The 12,192-nt window shown below is 42.3% G+C and overlaps 1 protein-coding gene across 1 annotated transcript; it reads left to right on the forward strand.

Annotated features, from left to right (window-relative positions):
• The first annotated feature begins 112 nt into the window (after positions 1–112).
• Positions 113–3,901, forward strand: rab8a (RAB8A, member RAS oncogene family). Its single transcript, NM_001173613.1, is given in 7 exon segments — positions 113–241; positions 952–1,012; positions 1,196–1,256; positions 1,379–1,456; positions 1,591–1,680; positions 1,917–2,033; positions 2,133–3,901. Coding segments are annotated over 7 exon segments (621 nt in total). The 5' UTR covers positions 113–117; the 3' UTR covers positions 2,223–3,901.
• The last annotated feature ends 8,291 nt before the right edge of the window (positions 3,902–12,192 follow it).

Here is a 12,192-nt window from a genome sequence, read left to right on the forward strand (position 1 = left end):
GATACTGACCTCTCGAGGAGGAGTAAGGTCATAACGTGACAGAAGGGGGCGTCGCCGTCCTGTAACAACGCGGCCGCGCGCAGCTTTTCGCCGGGCGGGATTTCCGCAATATCAAGTATGGCGAAGACATACGATTATTTGTTTAAGTTACTGCTTATCGGAGACTCCGGTGTCGGGAAGACCTGCGTGCTGTTCAGGTTCTCAGAGGATGCTTTTAACTCCACATTCATCTCCACCATAGGTAGGTGTGACTTTGGTTAGCCACAATGCAATGTTTACAAAGCGACAGTCATCCCGACCAGAAAGCAGCTAGCTAACGTTACTAGTATATGCTGTTAACTGTAGCTTATTAGGCGAAATTGATTCAAGTAACTGACTAACTGAAGTTAACTTGCTGATTTAGCTAGCTACAAACGCATTGTATTATATTGACTAGGTGACAAGTAACAATGGCATTAGCTGTGTAATAGCTACTACGGACATTATAGCAAGCTATATAGCTAATGCTAGCTAACGTTAGGTATATAGAATGCTAGCCTGTTGGCTAACTTCCTGTAGCTTACTAGTAACGTTATTAGCTAACAGTTAGCCCTACTAGCTAACGTTGCTTACCTGTGTAACTCGCAGCTGAAATCCAAACGATAAAGTGCTATAGTACGTTAACTTGCTAACGTTAACTACCTGCTCTTACTACGGTTATGAACGGTAACTAGCCACTAAATGTTTAACTCTGTACAACTAACTTAGCTAACCTTATTTAACGAACTCGCTAGTTAGCTTTAGAGCTTGGTAGCCTGGCAGCTAGTTATTGATGTCACATATTAACATTCTCCTTTTACATGTTGTATTGCATTGATTGGAGTATAACTAGAGCTTCAGTCATAGCTATTGTGTGTAATGGCTATGTGTCTAATTTCAAGATTCCCCTCTTCTCTTATGTTTCTCCTGTAGGCATTGACTTTAAGATTAGAACGATAGAACTAGACAACAAGAAGATAAAGTTACAGATATGGTAAGCCCTCCATGTCACCTCGAGCATCACGACTGCTTTTCATACAGGAAAGAAAACGGGTAGGCTTACACCCAAAGCATTTTTCCTTGCCGTTATAGCTCGGTAACTATTCGAAAAGGAAATGTATGACTGTCTATGTAACTTGGCATGGCCTAATTAACTGTTGTCCTTGTGTTTTTGCAGGGACACAGCAGGGCAGGAGCGATTTCGAACAATCACAACAGCGTACTACAGAGGAGCGATGGTGGGTAAACAACATGCTTGTTACGTTTTCATATTTTGTTGTGTCGTCTTCATCACAACGTTGAGGTGTTGACTTTCTGGTTATGTTCTTTCATTTTGATGTTTCATTGTTTCTCATCACAGGGTATCATGCTAGTCTATGACATCACCAACGAGAAGTCCTTCGAAAACATAAAGAACTGGATACGGAATATAGAGGAGGTATGTTTGGTATTCTGTTCTAAACACGAATACCATACTGACTGACTAGTAAATATTCAGTGTACTCTTGTCAAAGCCAACCGTATGTTGTATACTGTATGTATTGTAGTGTTAAACTACTCTTATCTCCTTAGCATGCATCGGCTGATGTTGAAAAGATGGTCCTCGGTAACAAATGTGACATCAATGACAAACGGCAAGTGTCCAAAGACAGGGGAGAGAAGGTGAGTTCTGCTGCAATCGTGATGAATCACAAGCTCCGTTCTGGTTGTGTACTGTACGACATTAAAGGGCTTGGATGATGCAGAGCACTTTTCAAACTTAAGCCCTACCATGTTGTCTAGGTCAACAACAACAACAACAACAACAAAGACCTGCTTGAATTACCGAAACCAGATAGAAAGTGTGTAGAAATGATGATAGTAACAACAATCAAAGCATTACTCCCCCCGTTTCTCAGCTGGCGCTGGAGTACGGTATTAAGTTCATGGAGACTAGCGCAAAGGCCAACATCAATGTGGAAAACTCGTTTTTGACACTTGCCAGAGACATCAAATCAAAGATGGACACAAAATTGGTAAATTCAACCTCATTTAAGTTTTAGAAGGAACTTTTTAAAAAGGTAAAAAATGCTGGACATTGATTTGAAAAACTGAACTGTCTGTCTTTGTTGCAGGAGGGTAGCAGTCCTCAGGGGAGCAGCCACAAGGTGAAGATCTCTCAGCCCCAGAAGAAGAGCAGCTTCTTCCGCTGTGCCCTACTGTGAGGACCAGACCATGGGTGTATACCAAATGGCCCACTATTCCATATATAGTGTGCTACATTTGACCAGGGCCCATAGAACTCTTGTCAAAAGTAGTGCACTATGTAGAGAATAGGGTGCCATTTGGGATGCATACCAATGGCCTTACCTACCTTCCGCCTGCCCTAGCTGGGATATGCTGGGGTGCTGGCTGGCTGGCTGGACACAACTGGACTGTGCTTGCTCCCAGCACCCCCTCTCATTCTACCCTATTCCCTTCAGCCAGTCCCAATTCACTCCCCACCTCTTTCCCTCGGCCCTAACCCTTAGCTGTTTGTGTATCTGAAGTGTTTGAATAGATATATGCAGCGTAGTGGTGGAGCTTCCACCATGTTGTTTACACCTTGCATATACAGTGAGCTCCAAAAGTATTGGGACAGGGACACATTTTTGGTTTTGGCTCTGTACTCCAGCACTTTGGATATTTGTGCATCTGTCATTTTTTTTCACTCATTATTCACGATTCATTCAGGATTATCCGTAATCATGGTAGCATCCACATTAATGTAGAAGTGTTAAGAAACATTCTATTATTATTTACAATAAAAGTGACTGCAAAATAGCACAATACAAACAGCAAATGCATCCAACAAATTTGTAGAATCACAAGCTTGACATAGTCATTGTGTGCTATGAATATGTGACTAAATACTTAACTTTTAACTACTTTAATACACATTTAAGTGAATTTGTCCCAATACTTTAGGTCCCCTAACATGGGGTGGGACTATGTACAAAAAGTGCTGTAATTTCTAAACGGTTCACCCGACATTGATGAAAATGCCCTCAAATTAAAGCTCACAGTCTTCACTGGAGTACCGAACCTACACAAACAAAAATGTGTCACTGTCCCAATACTTTTGGAGCTCGCTGTTCGTGAACATCGAAGACTTAGGGCCAATGGTAATTAGTAAGGAGAGAATTAAGACAAGTTGCCTCTCTTGCTCTCTCTCTCTCTCCCTCACTGTCCACCTCTCCCAACGTCACGCCCTGGGGTAGCTGGAGTACTGTGACCGCGACTCCATCCACAATGGCCCCGTGACACCTGGTAATGCTGCTGTTCTTCCAGCGGCCCACCAACCTCCTGTTTTGTCTCACCACTGGTTGGACAGACTGACCAACCGGTGAAAACACCATTTGTTTTTCTGAAAGAAGGTTCAAATGACATCACACAGAAAAGATGGGCTCTTCTTTCTGTTTCACATTAGTCTCTATGTACATACAACATTTTTCCATTTTTCACACGCAGCCACCTGGCTCCACAACTGCCAAAGTTGGAGCCCCATTTGCTTTCCAGTTAGAATTGCTTGAATGACCCAAAGGTTTGGGATTGGGAACATGATGCGTGGATGTTTAGATACTATTTGTAGTCCTCTCTTCCCCTAGCCACATTGTTAACATGAGCCAGAGACTGATAAGCTTATTGTTTTGATGAAAGAGTTTTTAAATGAATATAATATGCTTTGAAGATTCACAATCCTTCAGGAAAGATTGATCGCTAAATAATTGAATTACCCAGACTAAAAGAACTCAATTTGATATTCTGTTTTATTTACATTCCAATATAATAATTTGATGCTATTCTATACATGAGGCTTGCAACAGGCCTCTCTTCCTGAACAAAGTTATTGTACTGAATCCAAGTGTTTGACTTGTTTACTGCCAGTCCCAGGTGTTGTCTTGAGAACACACACAAACACACAGCCTCTTAACCATAGTGCTGCAGCACCCCCTGAAAAATGAATGAGAATTAAAAAAGATATTTAGACATTTATACATACATACAGTACCAGTCAAAAGTTTGAACACACCTTTTATTCAAGGGTTTTTAATTATTTGTACTATTTTCTACATTGTAGAATAATAATGAAGACATCAACACTATGAAATAACACATGGAATTGTGTAGTAACCAAAAAAGTGTTAAACAAATCAAAATATATTTTAGATTCTTCAAAATAGCCACCCTTTGCCTTGATGACAGCTTTGCACACTGTTGGCATTCTCTCAACCAGCTTCACCTGGAATGCTTTTCCAACAGTCTTGAAGGAAAATTACTGAGCACTTGTTGGTTGCTTTCTTTCACTCTGTGGTCTAACTCATCCCAAACCATCTCAATGGGGTTGAGGTCGGGTGATTGTGGAGGCCAGGTCATCTGATGCAGCACTCCACCACTCTCCTTGGTCAAATAGCACTTACACACCCTGAAGGTGTGTTGGGTCATTGTCCTGTTGAAAAACAAATCAAAGTCCCACTAAGCGAAAACCAGATGGGAGGGCGTATCACTGCAGAATGCTGTGGTAGCCATGCTGGTTAAGTGTGCCTTGAATTGTAAATAAATCACTGACGGTGTCACCAGCAAATCACACCTGTGTTTCATGGTCGGAACCACGCATGCAGAGATCATCCGTTCACCTACCCTGCATCTCACAAAGACACGGCGGTTGGAATCAAAAATCTCACATTTGGACTCATCAGACCAAAGGACAGATTTCCACCAGTCTAATGTCCATTGGTTGTGTTTCTTGGCCTAAGCAAGTCTTCTAATTTGTGTCCTTTAGTAGTGGTTTCTTTGCAGAAATTTGACCATGAAGGCCTGATTCTCGCAGTCTTCTCTGAACAGTTGATGTTTAGATGTGTCTTTTAATTGAACTCTGACGCATTTATTTGGGCTGAAATCTGAGGTGCAGTTATTCTAATGATCGTATCCTCTGCAGCAGAGGGAACTCTGGGTCTTCATTTCCTGTGGCGGTCCTCATGAGAGCCAGTTTCATCATAGCTCTTGATGGTTTTTACGACTGCACTTGAAGGAACTTTTCCGAATTGACTGACCTTCATGTCTTCAAGTAATGATGGACTGTCGTTTCTCTTTGCTTATTTGAGCTGTTCTTGCCATAATAATGACTTAGCCCTATTTGGTAAAAGACCATCTTCTGTATACCACCCCTCCCTTGTGGTATACAGAAGTGCAACTGATTGGCTCAAACGCATTAAGAAGGAAATTATTTCCACAAATTAGCTTTTAACAAGGCACACCTGTTAATTAAAGCTAGTTGAGAGAATGCCAAGATTGTGCAAAGCTGTCAAGGCAAAGGCTAGCTACTTTGAAGAATCTAAAATACATTTTGATTTAACACTTTTTTGGTTGCTACATAATTCCATATGTGTTATTTGATAGTTTTGATGACTTCACTATTATTCTACAATATAAAAAAATAGGAAAAACCCTGGAATAAGTAGGTGTGTCCAAACTTTTGACTGGTACTGTGTGTATGTATTCACAAGTGTACAGCACTGGGCCTTTAATAGTCTTGTATTAGCTTCCCACGGCTCTTAACACAAGGCCTGGGGCTACTTTTTCTACTCTAGAACATTCTTGTGTGAAATCTGTTGAAATGTGACCCAATGGAGCAGGGGTATTTAATTCTTACCCTACGAGGTCTGGTGCCTGCTGGTTTTCCGTTCTACCTGATAGTTAATTGCACCTACCTGGTGTCCCAGGTCTAAATCAGTCCCAGATTTAGAGGGGACAATGAAAAAATGCAGTGGAACTGGCTTCGAGATCCACAGTTGCGTTTGAGGCCAATAAAGTGTTGACATGTAGCCAACCTGAGCATTGGTTCCTGGTAGTGGAGAGACAGACTGATAAGTAGTGTCTGAAATGGCACTCCATTCTCTAGTGCACTACTTTTTTATTTTATTTTTTCAGTCAATTTACAGCAACAACATCCATTTATAAGCTCATGTTTATTCCCAGCTATATGACGTCTCTGGTAGTTAGCTAGTGAAACACTCAGCTTATTCACTCTAAAGTGGAGTGGCTGTCTGCTAGTACAAACAACCATGTTACAATGTGGATGGACAAACAGACAAACCCCTTCTGATCCAATGCAATCCATCCCTTTGCACTTTACCAGTTAACCTCTGTGTTGTGCGTAGTCTGTGCCAAGTGATAGTTTTGCAATATAGGACAAGCATATTTTTGTCCATTTAATTGAATGACATGATCTGTTGGATTATGGTAATGGTTGGTAGATACTTTGGGCACATTTTAGATTAGTTTTGTTTATTACGCCTGTATAAATAGCTTCCTCTCCTTTGCTACTTCTGATATGACTTGTGTTCTATGGTTCAGGGCCTGTTGTCCACAAATGTCTCTGAATATTAATGCTCACCTAAGATAAGGTTGTCTTTTTCATTATGATTTAAAGACAAAACTGATCCTAGATCAGTATCCTGATCTGAGACGCTTTATGAATACAGGCCCTGGTATCAGTTAGTAAAAGGGTTTTAGTTGTATGCTACTGCCCTGACAAATTTGAGTATAATCTAAATGTGACGTTCTCTTGGCTTATGAAGTCAAGCTAAAACTTCATCAAGGTCTTGTTAGTCTGTTGTGGTGAGTCTTGGTTTCATGTGTTCGTGTCTGGTTTTTCTTTTTGGTCAGTACCTTGTTTGACAGCTAGGTGGCAGCATATCATCACCAGCAGCTGTTTCTAACATTGGAATAATGCGTTGAAAGAAATGTCCTTAGTTATGAATTGAAAAATCCATTGAAAAGCAGTGTGATATTTTTGGCTATGTTTTGGAAGTGCTTGGATAAAATGGTGTGTGTATATGTGATAGACACACCTAGCATTGCTTGTGTTCTACATTAATACAGTGTTTAACCATTGGAGTCCTCTTACCCCCAACACTTCCCAGTTTGTCCCTTCCTGTTCTATTAAATGTCTGTGTTTGAAGAGTTAAAAAGAGCCTGAGTGCCAGTCTGTTTGTGTTAATAATACCAACTCCTTGTCACTCATCGTCATGTTTAGCTTGACAGTGAAGTTGGCAGGGCACAAACAGGTCTGGGACCAGGCTAAAACGAGGATAATACATGTACAACATTGACAGGAGGGGTGTCCTTTAAACTAGCCTGCTCCTTTTTCTATATCTACTGTACTGGGACCTGCTGCTGCACTCGCCTCTCAACCATGTCTTAACAATAACTAATACTCTTCCCGGTTTGGACCTAGCCTGGTCTCAGATCTGTTTGAGCTAGTTTTCCATCCAATTGGGGACAGATTTTCATGTGAATATTGTAAAATCTGCATAAAAACAATACACAAATTTTCCCACCAGAGATGTTTCCATCAAATTGAATAGTTCCTGATAAAAGACTGAGTGATTGACGTAGTGCACATAAAAACAATTCAAGTGCCGAATAGAAAATAATCTCAGCAAAAAAATAAACGTCCTCTCACAGTCAATTGCGTTTATTTTCAGCAAACTTAACATGTGTAAATATTTGTATGAACATAACAAGATTCAACAACTGAGACAAAAACTGAACAACTTCCACAGACATGTGACTAACAGAAATTGAATAATGTGTCTCTGAACAAAGCGAGGGTCAAAATCAAAAGTGACAGTCAGTATCTGGTGTGGCCACCAGCTGCATTAAGTACTGCAGTGCATCTCCTCCTCATGGACTGCACCAGATTTGTCAGTTCTTGCTGTGAGATCTTCCACCAAGGCACCTGCAAGTTCCCGGACATTTCTGCGGGGAATGTCCCTAGCCCTCACCCTCCGATCTAACAGGTCCCAGACGTGCTCAATGGGATTGAGATCTGGGCTCCTCGCTGGCCATGGCAGAACACTGACATTCCTGTCTTGCAGGAAATCACGCACAGAACGAGCAGTATGACTGGTGGCATTGTCATGCTGGAGGGTCATGTCAGGATGAGCCTGTAGGAAGGGTACCACATGAGGGAGGAGGATGTCTTCCCTGTAAAGCACAGCGTTGAGATTGCCTGCAATGACAACAAGCTCAGTCCGATGATGCTGTGACACACCACCAGACCATGACGGACCCTTCACCTCCAAATCGATCCCGCTCCAGAGTACAGGCCTCGGTGTAACACTCATTCCTTCAACGATAAACGTGAATCCGACCACCATGAGACAAAACCGCGACTCGTCAGTGAAGAGCACTTTTTGACAGTCCTGTCTGGTCCAGCGACGGTGGGTTAGTGGCCATAGGTGACGTTGTTGCCGGTGATGTGTGTGGTGAGGACCTGCCTTACAACAGGCCTACAAGCCCTCAGTCCAGCCTCTCTCAGCCTATTGCGGACAGTCTGAGCACTGATGGAGGGATTGTGTGTTCCTGTAACTCGGGCTGTTGTTGCCATCCTGTACCTGTCCTGCAGGTGTGATGTTCGGATGTACCGATCCTGTGCAGGTGTTGTTACACGTGGTCTGCCACTGCGAGGACGATCAGTCCTGTCTCCCTGTAGCGCTGTCTTAGGCGTCTCACAGTACGGACAATGCAATTTATTGCCCTGGCCACATCTGCAGTCCTCATGCCTCCTTGCAGCATGCCTAAGCCACGTTCACGCAGATGAGCAGGGACCCTGGGCATCTTTCTTTTGGTGTTTTTCAGAGTCAGTAGAAAGGCCTCTTTAGTGTCCTTTCGTTTTCATAACGGTGACCTTAGTTGCCTACCGTCTGTGAACTGTTAGTGTCTTAACGACCGTTCCACAGGTGCATATTCATTAATTGTTTATGGTTCATTGAACAAGTATGGGAAACAGTGTTTAACCCCTTTACAATGAAGATCTGTGAAGTTATTTGGATTTTTACGAATTATCTTTAAAAGACAGGGTCCTGAAAAAGGGACGTTTCTTTTTTTTGTTGCTGAGTTTACAAGTGAAATGGGTTTCGATCGCATTTTCAACTCTGCTGATGGTTTTCTCACAAAAAGTGTTGGGTAGCGAATGCCCACTGCTATTAGAACGTGCGCTCTAGCCAACAGCTCGCAGATACAGTGCGAGTATAGCCTACAGCATGAGATTATTCTGGACAAAAGACCAAGATTATTTTTGTTTGTTAAATGGCAGCCAAGTGTCAGTGGCCATGTCACCAGAATAAGACCCTCGGTATTTATTGGAAAGCTCTTCACTGTACACTTTCACCACCCTGTTGAATTCATAATGTATTTAATCTGTAGCCTAATAAACTGCATGCTTTCTCGAAGACGAGTCATAGTAGGAGGACAAATAGCATGTAATCACGTGACTCCAAAATGTATATTGATATGATAGTTATTATATCCATATTTCTGCATAAAAGCTTTTCCACCAACATTTCTCTCATTGCAAAAGGATAGATTTGGAGTCAGATAAACTTGGATATTTAGGCAGGTATATACAGTTGAAGTCGGAAGTTTACATACACTTAGGTTGCAGTCATTAACTTGTTTTTCAACCACTCCATACATTTCTTGTTAACAAAATATAGTTTTGGCAAGTCATCTACTTTGTACATGACACAAGTAATTTTTCCAACAATTGTTTACTGACAGATTATTTCACTTATAATTCACTGTATCAAAATTCCACTGGGTCAGAAGTTTACATACACTAAGTTGACTGTACCTTTTAAACAGCTTGGAAAATTCCATAAAATGATGTCATGGCTTTAGAAACTTCTGATAGGCTAATTGACATCATTTGAGTCAATTGGAGGTGTACCTGTAGATGTATTTCAAGGCATACCTTCAAACTCAGTGCCTCTTTGCTTGACATCATGGGAAAATCAAAAGAAATCAGCCAAGACCTCTGAAAAAAATTCTAGACCTCCACAAGTCTAGTTCATCCTTGGGAGCAATTTCCTAACGCCTGAAGGTACCACGTTCATCTGTACAAAGAATAGTATGCAAGTATATACACCATGGTACCACGCAGCCGTCATACCGCTCAGGAAGGAGACGCATTCTGTCTCCTAGAGATTAACGTACTTTTGTGCGAAAGGTGCAAATCAATCCCAGAACAACAGCAAAGGACCGTGTGAAGATGCTGGAGGAAACGGGTACAAAAGTATCTACATCCACAGTAAAACGAGTCCTATATCGACATAACCTGAAAGGCCGCTCAGCAATGAAGAAGCCACTGCTCCAAAACCACCATAAAAAAGCCAGACTATCGTTTGCAACTGCACATGGGGACAAAGATTGTACTTCTTGGAGAAATGTCCTCTGGTCTGATGAAACAAAAATAGAACTGTTTGGCCATAATGACCATCTTTATGTTTGGAGGAAAAAGGGGGAGGCTTCCAAGCTGAAGAACAACATCCCAACTATGTAGCACAGGGGTGTCAGCATCATGTTGTGGAGGTGCTTTGCTGCAGGAGGGACTGGTGCACTTCACAAAATAGATGGCATCATGAGGAAGAACAATTATGTGGATATATTGAAGCAACATCTCAAGACATCAGTCAGGAAGTTAAAGCTTGGTCGCAAGTGGGTCTTCCAAATGGACAATGACCCCAAGCGTACTTCCACAGTTGTGGCAAAATGGTTTAAGGACAACAAAGTCAAGGTATTGGAGTGGCCATCACAAAGCCCTGACCTCAATCCTATAGAAGATTTGTGCGCAGAACTGAAAAAGCGTGTGCGAGCAAGGAGGCCTTCAAACCTGACTCAGTTACACCAGCCCTGTCAGGAGGAATGGGCCAAATTCATCCAACCTATTGTGGGAAGCTTGTGAAAGGTTTGACGCAAGTTAAACAATTTAAAGGCAATGCCACTAAATACTAATTGAGTTTATGTAAACTTCTGACCCACTGGGAATGTGATAAAATAAATAAAAGCTGAAATAAATCATTCTCTGCTATTATTCTGACATTTCACATTCTTAAAAAAAGTGGTGATCCTAACTGACCTAAGACAGGGAATTTTTACTTGGATTAAATGTCACGAATTGTGAAAAACTGAGTTTAAATGTATTTGGCTAAGGTGTATGTAAACTTCTGACTTCAACTGTATGTAGGATGCTACACTCCACAGCATGGTCTTCGCTCCAGATCAAAACTCCAAACCTATAACCTAATTCTGACCAAGGTTAACCGGAGAGATTACTGCTTCCAAGGTTTTATTTTTCCAAGCTTTACAGAGGGTGCTCTAGCCAACAAACAGCAGAGACCTGAGGACACCATTCCAACCTGTAACTGAGCCAAATACAAATTCAATCAGCACTAAGGTGTGAAGTAAAAGGCCTTTGGGCCCAAAGTGTCAGGAGTCTTTGAAGCGTCCTCAGAAGCCCCCTCCTGCTGTTCAAAGACCATTCACTGGCATTTTCTACAAGAAATCTGGCTGCAGAAATAAAAGCTTCTCCCAAGTGGGTGTGACACGTACGCCCATTGCCTGCTGCACTGCTGCTTGGATTCCACCTGGCGATCTGTTCACCGTCTGTCCTGGCCTGTCTCCCCCTGTCTGGTACAGGTACCTCCACCACACTCACCCCTCTCTCCCGAGCTTTCGCTTCCCTCCAGCACACACGCACTGTTGGGGCGAGTGACTCTGAACTTACAATGGTTAGCCCCAACTCATTATTGTTGCGGATTAATCAGAATGTATCCCTTTGGACTCTGGTGTTGGCAGTTGCACTTCTTCCCTCAGCTGGGGCTCAGTCACTTGGGGCCCAGAGAGGGGAGAGGTCAGGCTTGTCTTTCACATATCCCTGGTGCTATGCAGAATATCAGAAAGGGAAGAGGACAGGATGGGACATTGTCTTCATATGTGAATGTATCTGTTAAACCATGTGAAGGGATGGCATGATTAATGGGGAACCAATTACTTGTCTCCACAATGTCTGTGCGCAAGTCACTCCCTCCTTTGGCATTGGGGGGAGGTGTATGGCAGTGTCTGGAACCATTGTATGTCCTCTCTGATGTTGCACTTATCCTGGGATAGTGTATGACCTAGAGGCTCACCCCCCTCAGTGAGCTTGTCCAGGAGTGGGGTCAAGAGGGGGTTTACTTGAGATGGGAGTATCTAGAGTTGTCAATTGATTTATGCCATTGGAGGAGATGATGTTTTTGTGCTATGAAGTACCAGGAACGGGATTAGAACCTCATCTTAGGGACCAAACTGAACGGTAATTTATAGCGAATG

The sequence above is a fragment of the Salmo salar genome, chromosome 14, assembly GCF_965601325.2.
Source record: "Salmo salar chromosome 14, fSalSal1, whole genome shotgun sequence".
In the NCBI taxonomy this organism is placed as follows: Eukaryota; Metazoa; Chordata; class Actinopteri; order Salmoniformes; family Salmonidae; genus Salmo; species Salmo salar.